General features: G+C 37.4%; 1 protein-coding gene across 4 annotated transcripts in view; it reads right to left on the reverse strand.

Moving 5' to 3' along the window:
* The window catches only part of ARHGAP24 (Rho GTPase activating protein 24), a 484,542-nt gene that overhangs the window by 160,914 nt on the left and 301,922 nt on the right, over positions 1 to 21,706 (reverse strand). Inside the window, exon 4 of one of the 4 annotated variants that reach the window (XM_087864013.1) lies at positions 19,261 to 19,305. The exons of the other annotated variants lie outside the window; for them this stretch is intronic. Within the exon in view, the coding sequence (XP_087720139.1) occupies positions 19,261 to 19,305 (45 nt within the window). The remainder of the gene's footprint in view (positions 1 to 19,260; positions 19,306 to 21,706) is intronic. 4 annotated transcript variants of the gene reach the window in all.

Consider the following 21,706-nt stretch of genomic DNA (forward strand, 5'->3'; position numbering starts at 1 on the left):
TTCCTTTCCTAGGCCTTTGAAACAACCCCCATAATATCTATTAGCTATAGAGCAAATACTGTTAAAACATTAAAGATCATTAAGGGAAAAATTTTAGAGTAATCTGAAAGGTGTAAGCTTTTAGCATTTCAAGCAATTTGTGTGGCTGCTTCACATATGTGAAGTCTTTTACTCCGTATATAGTTAAAATCATGAAATTGAACACTTCCTAAGCAGTCTTAATTTACTATATTTTTAATTTATTTTTATTTCTATTTTTGAGAGAGAGAGAGAGAGAGAGCGAGCTCATGCGCTCTTGTGCATGTGCACTCAAGCCAGTGGAGAGGGGCAGCGGGAGGGCGAGGCAGAGAGAGAGAATCTTAAGCAGGCTCCATGCCCAGCATGGAGCCAAAGGCAGGGCTTAACCTCACCCCCCTGAGATCATGACCTGAAACAAAATCAAGAGTCAGACAACCAACTGAGCCACCTAGGTGCCCCTTAATTTACTATATTTTTAAACATAATTTTGTTTTTTATTGGACGGTAATTTTTCCTGGCTGCAAAATGACGTACCTACTAATGCCTTTTCTACTCTGAGAAGAATCACCGTGCTGGTTTTACTGAAAGCTTTCCTAAATACATTTAGGAGGCTTTTGAAAAAGAAATACTTAAGAGTATACAAAAGGGGGGAAAACCCTGAATATTATCCCTTTGTGACTAGAGGGGAGGGAATTCCTGAGTGTTTATAGTTACTATTATTTTTTAGTTATTACATTATTATTTACTACATTCCCTATGCCCTGCTTTTTGTCCCCGTGACTAATGATGTCTTATAAATTGAAGTTTGTACCTTTCAATCCCTTTCACCTCTTTTGTCCAATCTCCCCACTCCCTCCCCTCTGGCAACCACCAGTTAGTTCTCTGTATTCAAGAATCTGTTTCTGTTTGTTTGTCTGTTTTGTTTTGTTTTGTTTTGTTTTTAGATTCCACATATAAGTGGAATCATACAGTATTTGTTTTTCTCTGTCTGACTTATTTTACTTAGCATTACACCCTCTAGATCCATCCATGCTGCTGCAAATGGCTATGTAATATTTTCTATGGCTATGTAATATTCTAGGGTGTGTGTGTGTGCGAGAGAGAGAGAGAGAGAGATGGAGATAACATCTTTATCCATTCGTTCATAATTGGTGGATACTTAGGTTGCTTACCATATCTTGGCTATTGTAAATAATGCTGCAATGAACATAGGGGTGCACATGTCTTTTTGAATATGTATTCTCATTTGCTTCAGATAAATACCAAGAAGTAAAATTGCTGGATCACACAGTACTTCTACTTTTAATTTTTTTAGGAAACTCCATACACTTTTCCTTAGTGGTGACTCCATTTTGCATTCCCGCCAAGAGTGCACAAGAGTTCCCCTTTCTCCACATCCTTGCTAACACTTGCTATTTCTTGTCTTCTTTCTAGCCATTCTGACAGGTGTGAGGTGATGCCTCATTGTGGTTTTGATTTGTATTTCCCTGATGATGAATGATGTTGAGCATCTTTTCATGTGTCTGTTGGCCATCTGGATGTCTTTGGAAAAAATGTCTATTTGGGTCCTCTGCCCATTTTTTAATCAGATTGTTTGTTTTTTTGATATTGAGTTAAATGAGTTCTTTATGTATTTTGGATATTAGCCCCTAATCATATATAACGTTTGCAAATATCTCTCATTCAGTAGCTTGGCTTGCTTTTTTTCTTTTGTTGATGGTCTCCTTCCCTGTGCAGAAGCTTTTTATTTTGATGTAGTCTCAATTGTTTATTTTTTTCTTTTGTTCCCTTGCCTGAGGAGACAGATCCAAATAAATATATTTGCTACATATATTATTTATATATATATATATATATATATATATATATATATATATATATATATATATTGCTCAGACCAATGTCCAAGAGTTTATTGTCCATGTTTTCTTTTAGAAGCTTCATGGTTTTCAGTCTTTTATTTAAGTCTTTAATCCACTTTCAGTTTAATTTTGTGTATGGTGTAAGAAAGTGGTCCAGTTTTATTATTTTGCATATAGATGTCCAGGTTTCCCAACACCATTTATTGAAAAGACTGTCTTTTCCCCACTGTATATTCTTACCTCCTTTGTTGTAGATTAACTGACCATATAAGCATGGGCTTATTTCTGGACTTCCTATCCTATTTTATTGATCTATATGTCTATTTTTGTGCCAATACCATACTGTTTTGATTACTACAGCTTTGTAGTATATCTTGAAATCAGGAATTATGATATCCCCAGCTTTGTTCTTCTTTCTCAATATATGCCACAGAATAATGACTGAAATTTAGAACACTATTTAGGTAAGAATTTTTAGATGCTTTATAGTACATTTGTTGAATAAAGCATATTAGAAAATAGTGTGTACAATGTTACCTGAATTTTGTAATATATATTTAATAATATAGAAAAATTCTGAAAAATTGTATTATAATGTTAATAGTTTTTATCTCTAGATACTGAGATTATAGTAAGTTTATTTTCTTCCTGATCTTCCATTTTCTAGTGTTTTACAGGGGCCATTACTACAATGTAGTAGAAAGAAAGAAACAAGGAAGGAAGGAAGGAAGGAAAGCAAGCAAGCATGTTTGGGAATAATTTTTATAAATGTATTTCTTTTTTTAAAGATTTTATTTATTTATTTGACAGAGAGAGACAGAGAGGGAACACAAGCAGGGGAAGCAGGAAAGGGAGAAGCAGGCTCCCCACCGAGCAGGGAGTCCGACATGGGGCTCAATCCCAGGACCTTGGGATCATGACCTGAGCCAAAGGCAGAAGCTTAACGACTGAGCCACCCAGGTGCCCGTATAAATGTATTTTTTGATAAAGCTAATTCACCATGTTATAATCTCTGCATGCAGAAAAATTCAGGCTCCAGACCTTTTATCACCATTACCCTCACCATTTGTATTAAAAATATTTGTGGGCACACATAAAAAAATTCTAGATATTCCAGTATTACAATACAAGGAAAATATAGAGTAGTTGGTCTCACTCATTTTTAAAATATTTAAAAAGGAGATAGAGGAAATGACAGGTATGTAAGTAACCTGAAATATAGAGAATGGATATGGTGCAAATGTAAATAGCATGATATATACATTCATGACAACATAATTATAATTTGGGGATAACCACTTATTTCAAAAAGCAGAATGGTGAACTAAAGTATATATGTGATCAAGAAAATCTGTTGTCTTCTAAGAAATTATCTTGATTTAGCACATATTTTAAAGCGGTCTCTTCTGTAATGTCAATACAAATTTCATTGAGGTGAGCAGGGCACCTAGGGGTGAGATTGCATTGCTGATATTACCTGGGCCTTACTTGCACTTTTGTTTGTGTTCCATATATTTTTATGACCTAGGAGCCAGTTGGTGGAGAACTCAGGATTATAAGAAAATAAACAGGCATCAGCCTGCTAATTAAATGGTCAACTTGGGTCCTCACTGTGGACAGAAGTCTTAAGGTCAGCGAAGAATATTTGAACTCCGCCTAAAATTCATTCCACCTGTTACTGCTTTACTTATCTGTTTATTTGTTTGCTGAAATAACACTTGAACTGGAGAAAGAGCAAGACTAAATCCACATAAATTGAGCATTTTACTTTTCGACGGTTAAATCGTAGCTATATATTTTCCTTTTTAAATTTTCATGGTGAACTCTGCCACTTATCAACTGAGCAGCCCTGGGCAAATCACTTCTCCTTCCTAGGTCTCAATTTCCTTACCTGTCCAATGATCAGATAGTAGATGTTGAGATGACGTGTCAACTGAGAATCTAAGGAACAGTCATTATATGTTAAGCTGCTCTAAATTTTGCAAATTTGGTGTTATATTAATTTTCTTTGATTTTAAAATGAACTCCATAGCTTTTGCTGCTAGGCAAGTATAAATAATAACAGAATATAAAGGCATATTATTAGTAGTTCATTCTAATACTTATTCATAAAACCAAATATAAAGGAATGATGCTGAAACATTGAATTCATAAGCATTTCCATACAGCTCCTGCAGGTGCACAACTTTTCAAACCGGCTAAAGAGTGGTTCTCAAAATATTTCTTCTGATAACTACTTTCCTCCAAAGTCCCATGACATTTCCCATTAAAACAACAACAAAAAAGAATCTATGTAATGACAAACAATCTGTTTGAAGAGGGCTACTGTGATGTGTTGAGAGAGAGGGCAACACTAGGAATGAACAAATGGGCACAGGCAATAGTGGAGATAAGAAACATCTCTACCCCCAATGGGATCAATAAATGTTAACTGGCTGTAGAGAAGAAAACAGCAGATTTAACTGAGGAGGAAGAGGACCCAGCGTAGGGAGAGAAGCTAAAAGTGGAGCCCTATTGCCCCCTAATGAAAAATGTATTATAAGAGTTTTTACTTTCTCAAGAAAGTTCTGAATGTTATGGTTTCAATAATACTAGAAGCAGGAGGGTGTATTTAAAGGGATCTGTTGACACCTACTTGAAGTTCTTTTGATGGTAAAACTAATCACACCCTGCTGTGATCCTGAATGTTAGAAAAATGAAATTTCAGAGTAGAACCAATCTAGAAATTTGTCATGAAGATCAAGTAGCATGAAGATAAGAGGCAGCGGAGGTGGTAGGTAACAGGGTACCCTCCTTGCATACTAAGTCTCTCTATGTAAGACTGTCTCCATCTATATTTACCAGCTTCAAGATCTCAAATTCTGGGGTAAACTCACCCCTAGGATGAGCAATAATAGAAAAATATCTGCTAGCAGGAAAAGAAGCTTTAAAATTTGCATAATTTTAAAAATTTTATTAAAAAGTATTTTATAGCATTTGCAACTCAGCATCTTGGGACAAAATCTTTTGACCCACACTAGTTATATATCTAGAGATCATTGCAGATGCTGCCATTTTTAATAGCCAATAAACTTTTCAAGAAAGACATAAAAATCATAGGATCTCAGCATTAGAAAAGATGCCAGTGGCCATGTAGTTCAAATTCCTATCTTATTATTAAGTTAATGATATTCATTAAACAATATTTTTTCCTGTTCCCAATAGCAGAGTGTTAATGAGGGAAGAGAGGTGCTCCAAACCTTTCATGAATATGGAAATACTGAGGAGGTATTGATTAAGGGATCTTCATACTCTCTTCTCTGTGTTAATAATTTTAATAACATTTAATTTCTTGTGACAATACCTCAAATTTCCAGGGAACGTTTATTATAATAATCTTATAGCTCTATAACTGAAAGAAAAATGACACTCTAGAAACATTTTTTTGTTTGATTAGGGTGAGAGAATGAAGTGTTGGTGTTTAGCTAGCTTGTGGTTAACACTTTAATATTTGCATTGTGACTATTTATGACATTAGGAAAGAAGAGCACCACTAGAATATGAGACAATGGAAGTTGGACAACAAATGATTTTCTCTATCATATCACTGGAAAATTAAATTGTGCAGAGAAAGTCCAGAAAAGGAAGAAACTGAGGCAGAGAAGAGCAAAGTGACTTGCCTAGATCACTCAGCCTTATTAGGTGAGGAGCTATAAACAGAAATGCAGGTCATCTGGTCCCAGAGTCCATGCTGCTAAGGACTGTGCTGTATTGCATTACGAAACACAGTGATGCATATGCCTGTACCTTGCTTTAATTATGATCAAGAACAGAGTGGATACCCTGCTATTAGCACCATGGTCTTGCAGAACCCAATGTTACTCAAGATATGATCCCTGTTATTTCCTGTGTAAAAAAAATTGAATCATATAAAGGATAAGGGCATTTTTCAAAGTCACAGAGCTATTTTGTGCTGAAAATTAAAGATTGAGAAGATATTGTCTAACAAAGTTGGTAATTCATTTATATGAAAGGCAAAGCTGAAATTTTTTAAAAGACTTCAGTAATAATGCCTATAATTTATTGGAGCATTGGTTATATTCCAAGGATGTTACATATATTTTTATTGTCCTCCCAATAGCCCTGAGAGATAGACCCACTTTATTTCACTTTATAATCCTCATGTTACAGATGAGGAAAATTGAGTCTCAAAAATTTAAGTGGCTTGCCCAAAATTACATACTTAGCAGGTGATGAATCAGGATTTAACTCCAAAGACCATATACTTTCAAAATATCTTTGGGGGACCAGAGTTGATATTTCAATGCCAGGGGTTGAATATAGGAAAATGAGAGAAAGAGAGATCTCATAGCTAGACACACGTGTTCCCTGCTCTTTGCAGTCTATCTTTACCATCTGCCCCCTCTCCCCCCAACCCAGAATTAACCTACTTCTACACTCATCACTCCTCTGGTTTGAAAAGTCCCATCATTCTACTAAAAGCTTCCTTTTCTTCTAGGACTGCCTCTGCTGAATGTTCTGTGAGCCAGAAACTTTATGCAATAATAATAGATGTTAGAACTGATCACTGGAGGTCCTGCAGTAAATTCTATAGCTGAAAAACGAGGAGGGGTTCTTTAGCAAAGAATGGTAGATAAACTTCTATATGTATAAATATATTCAGTCGCATTGTCACATTTTATAAGTGACTAAGCCTTGAATGAAATAAGGCAATTCTCTGTCTTACCTGAAACACTTATTTAATGACTCACATGAATAATACATTTACTGGTTATGCCATTAACACCTTGATACATGAATCTCAATATAACTAGCTAGATGAGATTATTTCTTTTCTTAATTTTATATAATATCTTCATTTTCATCTCTGTTCAAATGGAAAAGTTCACTTTGTTTTTGAATTTAAACTCCTTTCAATACTAATACAGAAATCCAAAAAATGTTAATAGTGTCAACAATGGGGAGGAGGAAGGAAAATAGTGGCAGAGTAGGAGGCAGGAGGACCCTAGGCCCTCATCCCATGAATACAACTAGATAACTATCACATCATCCTAAATACCCCAGAATCGCCTTGAAGACCAGTAGAACACACTCCATAACTAAAGGCAGAGAAGAGGCCACACTGAAGAAGATAGGAAGTATGGAGATAAGGCTTGAGAGAGAAATGAATCATGACACTGCAGTGGGGAGGGAGCCACAGTCACCAAGAAGGGCAAGAGACAGACTAGCACACAGGAGAGCACATGGGGAAAAGGAATCCTCATTGCATTTGTCTTGGAAAGTAAGAAGGTGTGAATATTGTGAGTTCTTGCAATCAGTGGGGCTTAAAGCCTGGAGTTTTAAAGGTCATTTGGCTTGGCTGGGATACAGCCCATAAGCATTGGAGCTATTCTTGATGAGAAGGCAGGCAAACAACTTGCAGACATACAGCATGGAAACAATGATCTGAAGAGTGCCTGGGGCACACAGTGGGAAGGTTAGATGCTCATCTCAGAGTGTGTCCTGGAGAAGCAATGTTCATGGAGAGAACCCTCCAGAAAAAAAGGAACTAGCAGGTGCCATTTCCTTCCGCAGTCCCTCAGCCTAAGCACAGGGCCACCTGCAGGAACCAGCATGGCGCCAATACTTGTTACCTAAGCTGCCTATATCAAGACCCAACCCCACCCCTCATGCTCCAGTGGAACTGCTCTTCCAAGTCATGCTTGCCTTAGTCCCAGTGCGGCAGGCTCCACTCCCCCAGAAGACTGGTCCTGACCCCTGCCAACATGGCATCTCCTGATGGGGGAATATTCCTAGGCCTTCGTTCTGGTGGCAGCACCGACAGGTCTCATTTCACAAGCAGGCCAGAGCACACCTAGTTAAAATGCATCACATTCAGGCCAGGGGACCAAAGACTGTCCATGACAGGCAAAGACAGCCTCTCCAGATGACTAACCTGAAGGACAAAGTAGCCAGGACACAATGGCAGAGCACATGCAACACACATTGGAGACACTCCCGGAAGTGCCAGACCCTGGGGAACAGGGGACACTACACTGCAGGGCACTACAGGACCACTTCTTCATAAAGCCATTACCCTCAAGAACAGGAGATGTAGCTGACTTTCCTAATACAGAGAAAGAGGCACAGAGACTTAGACAAAATGAGAAGACAGAGGATTTTGTCCCAAATGAAGGAAAAGGAGAAGGCCATGGCCAGAGATCTAAGTGAAACAGAGAAAAGTAACATGCCTGATGTAGAATTGAAAGCAATGATCATAAGGATACTCTCTGGACTTGAGAAAAGAGTGGAGGACATCAGTAAGACCATTAACACGGAGATAAGGAATAACATAGTGGAGATAAAAGGCTCAATAAACAAAATGAGAAACATACTTGATGGAATGACCATCAGCCTGGAGGAAGCAGAGGAATGAATTAATGACCTAGAAGACAGAGCAATGGGAAGTAATCAAGCTGAACAAGAGAGAGAAACAAGAATGACACAAAACGAGAATAGACTTAGAGAACTCAGTGACTCCATCAAATGTAGTAACATTTGTATTATAGGGGTCTCAGAAGAAGAAGAGAGAAAAGCAGGCAGAGAATTTCTTTGGAGAAATAAAAGCTGAAACCTTCCCTAATCTGGGGGTTGAAACAGATATTCAGATCCAGGAGGCACAGAGAACCCCAAATAAAATCAACAAAAGCAGACCACACCAAGATATATTGTAATTAAAATGCAAATGGATGTCAAAGAAAGCTAGGATAGCAATATTCATACTGAACAAAATAGACTTTAAAGCAAGGACTAACAAGAGACAAAGAAGGACACTATATAATAAAAAAAGGGGCTAATACAACAAGAAGATATAACAATTGTAAATATTTATTCATCCAACATGGGAGCAGCCGAATACATAGGACAGTTAATAATAAATATAAAGAAACTAATCGATAATATTACAATAATAGTAGGGGACTTTAACACCTCACTTACATCAATGGACAGATCATCTAAACAGAACATCAGAAAGGAAACAATGACTTCAAATGACACATTGGAACAGAGGGATTTAACAGATATATTCAGAACATTTCATCTTAAAACAGCAGAATTCTTTTCAAGCGCACATGCAATAATCTCCAGAATAGATCATATATTAGGCCACAAAACAAGCTACAACAAATTGAAAAAGATCAAAATATACCATGCATCTTTTTGGACCACAAGGCTATGAAACTAGAAGTCAATAACAAGAATAAATGGGGAAAGACCACAAATACATGGAGGTTAAATAACATGCTACTAAACAATAAATGGGTCAACCAAGATATCAAAGAAAAAATTATAAAGTATATGGAAACAAATGAAAATGAAAACACAATGGTCCAAAATCTCTGGGATGTAGCAAAGCAGCTCTAAGAGGGAAGGATGTAGCAATACAGGACTACCTCAAGAATAAACAACCCAACCTTACACCTAAAGGAGCTAGAGAAAGAATAAACAAAACGTAGAACCAGAAGAAGGAAGGAACAAATAAAGATGAGAGCAGAAATAAACGAAACAGAAACTAAAAACCAGATCAATGAAACCAGGAACTGGTTCTTTGAAAAGGTAAACAAAATTGATAAATGTCTAGCCAGACTTAACCGAAAAGAGAGAAAGTGAGAGTAAGAGAGGACTCAAATAAGTAAACTCACAAATGAAGAAGGAGGAATAATAACCAATACCACAGAAATACCAACAATGTAAGAAAATATTATGAAAAATTATATGGCAACAAATTGTACAACCTGGAAGAAATGGATAAATTCCTAGAAAGAAATAACCTACCAAAACCGAAGCTGGAAGAAATAGAAAATTTGAACAGATCATTTATCAACAATGAAATTAAACCAGTAACCAAAAAACTCCCAACAAACAAAAGTCTAGCACCAGACGGCTTCAGAGGTTAATTTTACCAAATATTTAAAGAAGAGTTAATTCCTATTCTTCTCAAACTGTTCCAAAAAATAGAAGAGGGAGGAAAACTTCCAAATTCATTCTATGAGGCCAGTGTTACCCTGATACCAAAGCCAGATAAAGACACTACAAAAAACAAACAAACAAACAAACAAACAAAAAACAAAAAAAACCCTACAAGACAATATTTCTGATGAACATAGATCCAAAATCCTTAACAAAATACTAGCAAACAGAATCTAACAATATATTTAAAAAATTCATTCCCCATGATCAAGTGGGACTTACACCTGGGATGCAAGAGTGGTTCAATTTTCACAAATCAATCAACGTAATACATCACATCAATAAGAGAAAGGGTAAGAACTCTAAGTTCATTTCAATAGATGCAGAAAAAGCATATGATAAAGTACAACATCCACTCGTGATAAAAACCCACAACAAAGTGGTTTTAGAGGGAACATATCTCAACATCATAAAGGTCATCTATGAAAAACCCACAGCAAATATCATCCTAAATGGGGAAAACCTAAGAGCTTTTCCCCTGTCAGGAATAAGATAAGGATGTCCACTCTCACCACTTTTATTCAACATACTACTGGAAGTCCTAGCCACAGCAAAGACACAACAAAAAGAAATAAAATGCATCCAAATCAGCAACGAAGAAGTAAAACTTTCACTATTCGCAGGTGACATGACACTATATATAGAAAACCCGAAAGACTCCATCAAAAAACAGCTAGAACTGATAAATGACTTCAGTAAAGTTGCAGGATACAAAATCAATGTACAGAAATTCATTGCAATTCTATACACCAATAATGAAACTGCCAAAAGAGAAATTAAGAAAACGATCCCATTTACAATTGCACCAAAACCAGTAAGATACAGTAATAAACCTATCCAAAGAAGTGGAAGACCTGTACTCTGAAAACTACAGCACTGATAAAAGAAATTCAAGATGACACAAAGAAATGGAAAGATATCCCATACTCATGGATTGGAAGAACACATATTGTTAAAATGTCTATACTACCCAAAGCAAGCTACACGTTAAATGCAATCCCTATCAAACTATGAACAGCATTTTTCATAGAACTAGAACAAACAATCCTAAAATTTGTATGGAACCACAAAAGACTTCAAATAGCCAAAGCAATCTTGAAAAGAAAAACAAAGCTGGAGGCATCACAATTCTGGACTTCAAGTTATATTACAAAGCTTTAGTCATCAAGACAGTATGATAATGGCACAAAAACAGACACATAGATCAATGGAACAGAAAAGAAAATCCAGAAATAAACCCACAACTATACAGTCAATTAATCTTCGACAAAGCAGGAAAGAAGAACCAATAGGAAAAAGACAGTCTCTTCAAGAAATGATGTTGGGAAAACTGGACAACATGCAAAGGATGAAACTGGACCACTTTCTTACACCGCACACAAAAATAAACTCAGAATGGATTAAATACCTAAATGTGAGACCTGAAACCATAAAAATCCTAGAAGAGAGCATGGGCAGTAATGTCTCTGACATTGACTGTAGCAACTGTTTTCTAGATATGTCTCCTGAGGCAAGAGAAATAAAAGCAAAAATAAGTCATTGGGACTACATCAAAATAAAAACTTCTGCACAGTGAAGAAACAATAAGACTAAAAGGCAACATATGAATATATGGAATGGGAGAAGATATTTGCAAATGACATATCTGATAGAGGGTTAGTATCCAAACTATGTAATAAAGAACTTATACAACTCAGGGCTCCTGGGTGGCTCAGATGGTTAGGCGTCTGCCTTCAGCTCAGGTCATGATCTCCAGGTCCTGGGATCAAGCCCCACATCAGGCTCCCAGCTGGCTCAGCAGGGAGTCTGCTTCTCCATTTCCCTCTGCCTCTCCCCCTGCTTGTGTGCTTTCTCTGCCTCTCTCTCTCAAATGAATAAATAAAATCTTTAAAAAAACAACAACAAAAAAAGAACTTATACAACTCAACACCCAGCATTTTTTGTAGAACTAGAACAAACAATCCTAAAATCTGGATGGAACCACAAAATACCCTGAATAGCCCCACCAGCCTTGAAAAAGAAAAGCAAAGCTAGAGGCATCACTATTCCAGACCTAAGTTATATTACAAAGTTATATTGGTCAGAACAGTATGGTACTGGCCCAAAAATATGCACACAGATCAACAGAACAGAATAGACGACCCAGTAATGAGCCCACAATTACACGGTCAATTAATCTTTGACAAAGTAGGAAAGAATATCCGATGGGAAAAAGACAGTCTCTTCAACAAATGGTGCTGGGAAACCTGGACAGAAACATGCAGAAGAATGAAACTGGACCACTTTCTTACACCAGACACAGAAACAGACTAGAAAATCTGTCTTTGAACCTGTTTGTCACTGTATTACTAGAATGTTCCTTCTGTTCTAGACCTGTCAATCCTAGTGCTGGCATTTCTCCAAAACTATAACAGAGTTTCTTTAATGATTTTCTACCCACGGCTTATGATAGCAACTCACCTTAAATGTGATGAAAGTAGGAGAGACTATATGAATGATTCTACGATGATTCTGCAACAGCCCTTTCAGTGACTTCCAAGAAGCCATGGTCTCCAGTTCATGTGTAACAAAAAGCTTGTTTTCTGTCTACATATTAATCTTCCAAATCACATAACTTCTCTCATCAAAGAAAGCCTTTTCTTTTTTCTTTTTCTTTTTTTTGCTTTACTTAATTGCTATTCCTTTTAATCTTTTCCTTTCATAATTAAAGCAGATAATTACTACCATATGGACATTTAGATTGCAGAACAAGAAAGAAAAGTATCATTCAGAATCTCAGAACAAGACCGGGAAAGAGCTGCCTCACCAGGGCCAACTCCCTTTAATGGTAGATTCATAGTTCCCACCGTCAGGATGATTTATCTTGATCTTCCTCTTCTCTGATAACATTTAGGAATAAAATATTACAAACAGGGGAAGAGGGGAGATGGGATGGAGGTAATACCTTAGAATATCTAGAAATGTAGCCTTCAGTCTACCTCTCCCTGGGATAGGCTAAGAAACTCTGGCAACCAACAGCGTAATTTTTTTTTACCTGAAGAAACTGGAACAATAACTTCTGCCCGAGCAACTGAAGGAGGATCCGAGAAAATAAGATGTCAGTGACTGAAGGATTCACAGTGAACCAGAAAAGGGTAATGTGGCAGAATGGTTAAAGCTGTTGAAAGGAAGCTAAGAAAACAGTGCTGATCAGAGAGGCAGAGTCACTGTGTAAGGAGATACTGAGTTAGAATGGTAAGGTCTGAAAATGTCCATTGATCACCCTTAGGACTTACTTAACATTGAGAATCTTGCTTTATGTTGATGCCTGCTATACACTGTTTTCAGAAGTATCACGCTAAAATAAGCAGCAAATTTTTGGAATAGGGGAAAATACAAGAATGCTGAAACATCCTGTCTCTTTCATTACAGGAAGAAACAAATATGCAAAACTCTCAACAAGTAAATAAAAATATGTATTAGAGTTAGTTCATTAGGAAGGAAAACCTCTCTGGCTCAAAGAGAAAGACAGATCAAGCCTGTGGTTATGAAGCCCATGGAGGGGAAAATTGTTTGGGGGAGGGGGTGTGCGGTGGTGAGAGACAGAGATAAAGAACAATGCATAGTGGATTAGAGACCAAAGTTGCTGCCCTCAAGGTCACAAAAGTTACAGAAATAGTGAGGCTTCAAATGTCCCAGGGAGAGAACCTGGAGGAGAATGGTGACATGACACAGCTCTGGGCCTGTCGCTAGACCTCTGGGCTTCGAGACTGGACAAAGGTCCAAAGCCCCCAGTGTTCCTGGCACAGAAGCAGCAGAACCATCCATCAGCAGGGCACTATGTAGAGGGAGCATTGATCGTTTCAGGCTGCTATGAGTTAAAGACTGAGTCCCTTCTATGAATTTTTAACATAGCCCCCGGTTTGGGAGTGGGAAAGATGATATGAGGAAGAACAAAGGCTAAGACTGAATTTTTATTTCTTTGATATCCTGGTGACTTGAATTGCAGAATCCGATTTAAGATAATCAGAGAAACAATGGAACTGATTGGCACTGAATCAGTTAAGAAGGTTAACATTACATTGTTACAAATATTTATACAATTTTACAAAATACAAAGGGCTTTCCAACTTGAAGACACTAGTATTAGTTGGAGATATCTTTCTGACACTGGGTGCCTTTGATTTTGTTAAAAAGGTAAATATAGTTGTTCTAAAACAGTATTATGTAGGTCTTTCTTTTAGGTTTAAAAGTGTGTCACATATGGTTTTCTCTACCATTTGAAAAATGGAAGTCTTTATCCAGATTGATCTAAAGATGATTTTTTAAAAAGATTTTATTTATTTATTTGACAGAGAGAGAGAGAGAGAGAGAATAAGTAGGGGGAGCAGCAGGCAGAGGGAGAAGCTGGCTCCTTGCTGAGCAGGGGGCCCCATGTGAGGCTCGATTCCAGGATTCTGGGATCATGACCTGAGCTGAAGGCAGACGCTTAACAGACAAAGCCACCCAGGCGCCCCTGCAAAGATGATTAGGATTGGGAAAAAGCCATAAGTAGCAAAAGCTACCTATTTAGAGATAGTTACTAGCTTTCTCTTACACGGTGTTCCATTTTATAGATGAAAAATTAGAGCTAGAGATTATCCAAATAAATTTATGAAAATAATAGTTAAATGAGAGACCTGGTAAAAAATCTTTATTTTGTAACTCCCATTTGTATTAAGGGACTACCTAGCAACCTTCTCTTGGATTCCTAACCTAGTCCCAATTAGGAAAAAAAAAAAGTCACTTCCACAGAGAACAACTGTTACACAGTTGAGTATGTCATTTGCTTCCAGCATGTTAGGACTTTTCCCTAAAGCCTTCTCTCAAATGTAGTTAGAAGTAGAATGTATAATTTTAGACCACATAATTCATGATTGTCAAACACTGTTGCCAAATACGAAATGGTTTCAATAATGACCCTGCTCTACTAACTAACTGCAGTGAACTTTAACTTTGTTGGCAGAAAACACTGTTTCCTTGCTAAGAAGCAGGTGAGAGTCCCCTGGACACACGTTCTCTGAGAATTTACTTCGACCTCCACCCTCTACTCCTCACCTTAGATCGGTGGAAGCCCAGACTGATGACTTGGAACCCATCTAATGTATCACTCCTTCCGGTCATTAATGAAATATATTCACTTGGGAACCATTAGACTAAACCAAGTTGGAACAAGTTTAAATTCTAAATCCCAAATTCATGTTTGCTGAGGAATCTTAAAGTCTGGGCAAACAAAGCAGTTAAATGAGGCAAGCTGCTGGAATGAATGCACGCGATGCTGCCTGTGTAAGAGACAGTAAGAGGGTGTCTGAGGAAGAGATATTTAATCTGGAAGCTATATGCATATGGCATGAACAGCCTTCAGAGAGTCTATGAAGCCCTCCCTGAAATCATACCCAAAATTCCCTGATTGTGTACACAAGTGCATTTCTCTAGGGAGATTATTCTGACTTTATATTAAATGTCCGAACAGGTTTGTTAAGAACATCCCTCAAGCGTTTGGACACTGCTAGGTTCTGGCTGACCTCTTCTTGAAGCCCAAAGTTGATCACCTGACTCTGTGGAGCAAGCAAAATTAATGAGTGCTAATGGAGCATTAACGCAAGGCCAAAAGAAAAATCTGAAGCTCAGGAAATTTACATTTGAATGTTGCGGCACACCTGAGGAAAGTATTCTGAATCATAAAGTCTTTGCTACTAACCCAACACAGCAGGGGAATCATTTGTGATCAAGACAAATTTTAATATAATCCCTTCTCAACACAGCAGAGAGAACTTTACATCTTTCTATTCCAGATGGTGCCATTTTATCAGAGTTTCACTCCTTGGGATGCTCAGTTAATTAAAGCCCTTACTGTGTGTTAATGGCAGATTTGTGCAGCAAAAATGACTCTGGAACAGATGTTGGCAAATTTGTCAAAGCGGCTGGATAATCATCCTGACTGCTCTGCAGGACTATTCCTTGTCACCCACACTCAACTCTCGCAGGACCTAAATAGCACCTTTCCCTTTCCTGATTTTAAAGGAGAGGCAAGGGGAAGAAGGGATTCTGGTGGGAAGGGGAAGAACAACAGTAAGATCCTTGGTCAAAGTCATCCATTTTTCAAGGAATGAAAGCATTCCCGCACACAGTTTCAAATGCAAAAGTATCATGATGATATATTTTTATGAGACTCTCCCTATTAGTCTCACCACAGACTCCCTAATCAGCTTGCATGTATGCTTGCTATAAACCTGCAACCCAAATAAACTTTTATCTCATACCCTGCTTCTTGTTTTGTCAGCATATATCGGCAACTAAGATGGCAGCCTAGTATAGCCAAAGATGAAAGGAAAAAGACATGGTGAGAAGACGTTAATACAAAAGAACCACCACAGCTATGGCAGGGACCTTGTTGCACCTCCAAAGCTCTATGGATATTTGAATTCCAATTTGTGGATGGGGACTTTTGAATATTGTCTGCCCTATGGCAATTTCAGACTACCGTCTATTGTTAATGCTTACAAGAGAAAAACCTAAAAAGGGTTAGAATAGACAGCTTTCATTAGAACAAAATAAAATAAAATGACTTGAAAACTGTAAAGCCCTGCACAGATGTCACATCTCCTTAAAAAATTAATTAATTGAGGTTCCTCAGAAATCCATTGATTTGTGATAGGATATATAATCGTGAAAACATCTTTCTCTAGCCTAGTAATTTGATTTGTATTTCTGAGCTGCCTACTCCAAATGTGTCTGTGTGTCTGTGTGTCTGTGTGTGTGTGTGCATGTGTGTTTTAAATAAGCCAAATTCACTTAGGCACTCTGGGTAGTATTACTTAGCTCTCTTAGAGAGAGAACAAATAATCTCCTTTCAGTTAAATCATAATGTCATGAAAATCTCATTTTACACAGAATTTTATGCCTAAATTTTGAATAGATTATTATATTTCAATATATATTTATTGTAACTATTGATGGAAGTAAAAAACATTGTGTAAGACCTGCCATAAAGATGGGGAAGAGCTGCAGCAAAGCAACACTAAATTATTCACCAAAGTTGTTGGGGCCAAACAACCGGACCTCCACTTGATTCCATATCAAGCTTTGTTATTATAAAGCTCATCATAATAAACTCTACAAAACTTTAAAGATTTTCCTAAATCTAATAGCATATATATAGTCCTATTCCATAAAATCCTATTTAAAGAATTCATCTACTTATAAAAATAGTTTCTTGCTGGGATTGCAACTGGAGTGCTTATATTTATTATAAATGAGAATGTTTCAAAACCATTAAGAGTCTCTCACTCTAATAAAAATATGCAAAGAGGCATGGCACACAACTTTCAAAGTCATTTTATATAATCCCTGCCCTGGGTAGGGCAGTGGACTTGGAGGGAACTATCTTCTTTGAGATCCTACATAGGCAATACATATAAATGCTAAATCAGTTGGTCTTTGCAACAAAAAGGCATTATGTAGTTCTGAGAGGTTAAGTAATTCAGTTAGGTATATGCAGCAACTGGTGGAAACCCTTGGAAACCAAGAAGCCAATGCTACTGATTATGAGCATGAGCGGGGGGAGGGGCAGAGACAGAGGGAGGAGCAGGTTCCCCTGCTGAGCAAGGGGCCCCACGTGGGGCTCCATCCCAGCACCCTGGATCAATGACCTGAGCAGAAGGCAGATCCTGAACTGAGCCACCCCAGTGCCCCAGATGACTCATTTCTAGCTGCTGTGTATGCAAGTACATGGTTTGGTCTACAGGAAACAGTTATATAGTTGTAAAAAATTTTTTTACAGTACAGAGAAATATAATAGTCCCAGAGATACTCTTTGGTTACTCTTATTTTATTTAGAAGATCTCATACAACACAATAATCCTTTCACATGTTCCAAGGAAGACACTATAAATATATTTCAATTTTTACTTGGAAACAAAATCCCCAAAGAAGAGCAACTCATCTGCCCTATGGAAGAGAAGACTTATACCATATTTTAGTTATATGGAAAATCTTAGATAATATTTAATGAATTACAGCTAGACTTGATAACTTTAGTCAGGCTTTTACTTAATACAAAATTACCCCAAATTCAAAATACAGTCACCAAAGGATTCTTACTAATCAGGAAGGCATTATAATAGGAATATAAGGAATAAGGAATATAAGACTCGAGAGTAGAATATAGGTTTAGCCGATTTATCACCCAATTAGTTATTTTTATGGATCTTAAAATTGCTGTCCTTGAACAAAAAAAGGAAGAAAAGAAAAACTGAAACCCTATAAAACTGTAGACAGTTTAAAATGACTGGTCATCAGTGACGGAGACCTAACCCCCCACAGTTCATCTGTGCTTGTTGTGTTGTCATCTTCAAGCTGAACGTTCCATAGCAGTTTGTGTTATTTATGTATTTAATGAGGAAAAAAAGGATACTTCATTTGAATAATTTCTTAATGTGAATTGCCTTTTTCTCTTACCGAAAAATTTCAACTGGAAATACAAGGTGAACCAGAAATTTTCATCTTGTGAATGTCTAAGAAATAACCTATCTGCGTGATCATTTTCTTGCATAATCTGTAAGGCAAACACTAAAATTCTTGTAATTCCTAACATTGAAAGGAATTGAGAAGATCACGTGGATATAAGCATCGTTTCAAGAGAGCCTGTTTCGGTGCTGTGCTGCAATAATCGTTCTAGCCTTTTGATGATGCCTCATGAAATAAATAAATTTATATTCTGATAGTTGTTGCATCACTCAAAACAGTTTCTGTCTGAGGTGTTTTTTTTTTCCTTCTCCTTCCCTTCCTCCTCTTTCTTCTGATCCCTATCGTTGTCCTATAATGGTTTGAGATGTTATTATTTTACCACTTGGGGCCGACTTCCTGGCATACCTGAGCAATGCTACTCTTGCACAGGAGCAAAGAGCAGGTGGGAGCTCCATCATTCGTCACAACTACAGTACTAACCCAGTACCACACGGTTCCTTCCAAGTTTCCTTTCTCCCTTATTTGTATGTAGTTTTTGAAGTTGTTTTTGTTGTTTTGCTGTGTTTTGGCTTTGCCTGATATTATTAAAATATCTTTGGTTTTTAGAATAAACAGTTTAAGTACCAGTTTGCTTTTTATTTCTTAAATATGTAAACTAATTATCAATTATCAATTTTCTTCACTGTGAAGAAATCAAAAATTAAAAGGGAACTTATTTTCAATTTCCTGATTCAGTAACAGAAATCCAGCTTCAATTTACTACTATTTTTAACTATTATTTTTTTTAAGATTTATTTATTTACTTGAGAGAGAGAGAGAGAGAGAATGTGGAGGAGGGGAGGGGCAGTGGGAGAGGGAGAAAGAGAATCTCAAGCAGACTCACCTCGAAGTGCGGAGCCTGATGCAGGGCTCACTCTCACGATCTGAGCTGAAATCAAGGGTCAGACACTTAACTGACTGAGTCACCCAGGTGCCCCTTAACTATTATTCTGAAATAACTTTACCCTTGCATAGAAGTTGCAAAACCAGCTTCCCCTAAAGAGAACATCTTTGAAAACCATAGTACAATGATCAAAATCAGAAAACTAAGATTTGTACAACACTATGAACGAAACTGTAGACCTGAGTGAGTGAGTGGTATTTTGCCTGTTTTTACATGCACTCATTTTTTTGGTAGGAAGTGGGGTATACAGTTCTGTGCAATTTTATCACAGGTATTGATTAGTGGAACCATTATTAACCTAGATACAGACTGTTCCATGACTCCAAAGAAACTCCTTAACGCTACCCCTTTATTGTCACACCCTTTCTGCAACCTCAGCTCCTGGCAATCATAGCTCAGTTCTCCATCACTATAATTTTGTCATTCCAAGAGTGTTACATAAAATGGAGTCATGCTGTGGGTAACCTTTTGAGATTGCTTTTTTCACTTAATGTAATGCCTTTAGGGTCTATTGCAATATTTGTTTACCATATATCAGTAGTTCTCTCCTTTCCATTGCTGAGTTGTATCAGACAGGACACAGATACTGCTACTGCTGAAAGAATGCTTAGTTATGTAAATATGGCCTCTCATCTTTTTTTTTAAGTTATATTTTCTACCTTTTTGATTCTGTTTTAACAGAAATCCTGAGTTCAAAATTTAACATTGACATTGTTTTTTTTTCTTTAGTAGTAAACTCAAGGGATTCGATCAAACTCAGATAGTCTAAATTTCATTCAAACTCTGCACCCTTGTAAAAATGATTTTTTAAAAAATAAAGAAGCTCAAAAGGACATAACACACATTTTTTAAGGCATGCGATAAATTCTGCCATTTTACTTTCTAGCCATAGTGCCCCTATTAATTCAAACTTGTTTGGGTCTGTCCAGCACCATGTAACTTCGACCCGTAAAAGCACTCTGATGAGGCTAAGGGTAGGGACGCATAATGCCCGATAAGGTTTAAAAACATCACATCCCCCAGCCACACTGATTTTGGGATGGCATGCGGCAGACATCAGGCTAATTGGAGTCAAAGTCAACAAACTCAATAATGGGATATTTGTTACAACACCGAGAAGAAAAACTCTTTTGCTGCTGAAATAATTGTACCACAACATGGAGGCAGCTAGATTAGAATGAAGCCAACAGAGAGAAAGCAATAGTGATGAATAGGGAAAAGCAAATCTTGCAGACACCATTTGAGTCTTTGGATCTTTCCACATTTGCTCTTAATTAATCCTTTTTGCCTGCTCTGTGAAAATGGATATGGTCCCTTTAAAAATGTTTCTATGCCAGCCAGCATCATGTTAAACGCTGTCAGTAGAGGGCACCAGAGAAACAATGCAGAAGAAAAGGGCTTTTGCTTCCTGGTCCTGTGTGTTGGCTCTGCAGGTTCCAGCAGCACCTGCAGCTTCTCTAGCACCCAGGTCCTCCAGTGTACAGTGGCTTCCTCAGCATCAAGCATCTGCAGTGCGTTCTGGCTCACAAATTCAGTGGCCAGCATCTTCCCTCTGGACTTCCTTGGGCCCTTTCGTAACCGAGTGCCTCCAGTGAGTGAGTCACCTAGCCATGAATTTTCTCACATCCTAAAGGGCACATTTGAGGCAAGTTCCATGGGGAAAACTTCCAGAAAGTTCCACCAATGTAGCATTACAGATGGCTTAGCCATCCAGTGAGCCAAGGCCATGCCCCCTCTAACAAGGTCTGGATCTCTGTCTGGGGGTGGACTTTTCCTTGGGAGCTCTATCTCACACTCAAGAGTCATGGCTACTTCTTATATCTGCTCTGCCTACATTCTTGAGACTTTTTTACTTCTTACTAGCCAATCACTTGATACTCTAATCCCCTGTGATAATTAATAATTCTTCATATGAAATTTTCCCTATTTAAATTACTATACAGTTTCTCTCTACTGATTAGACCCAGATTGATACACCACTCCTGAGGGCTGACCTAACCTTCAACTTGTCCATTTTGTGATCTAATAAATTCCACTTTCTGCTGATGTTGGCTATAGCTGGGTTTTTATAACTGGCACTGGAAGAGTTCTGATACAAATAAGATCCATAAAATTAATAATTAGGTTAATAAAGACTAAACGATCTTAGAAATCCCTACAAATATATATTTTTTAAATAGACAGTATTCAAACTTCGTTAATATTGACTCGAATTCTAGAGAACTTTTTCTCAGCTACACAAGAATGATATTATAGTAATACTTTGGAATATGCTTTATATTATTTTTAAAAACCCTATGAATAAACTTCACAACTTGGATTCAGGGCGTTAGTGTGAGGGACCAGTTCCATGCCACATACCTCACCACATGCAGTGGAGAATCCT

The sequence above is a fragment of the Ursus americanus genome, chromosome 8, assembly GCF_024610735.1.
Source record: "Ursus americanus isolate L20-20 chromosome 8, mUrsAme1.1.p, whole genome shotgun sequence".
NCBI classification, from domain to species: Eukaryota; Metazoa; Chordata; class Mammalia; order Carnivora; family Ursidae; genus Ursus; species Ursus americanus.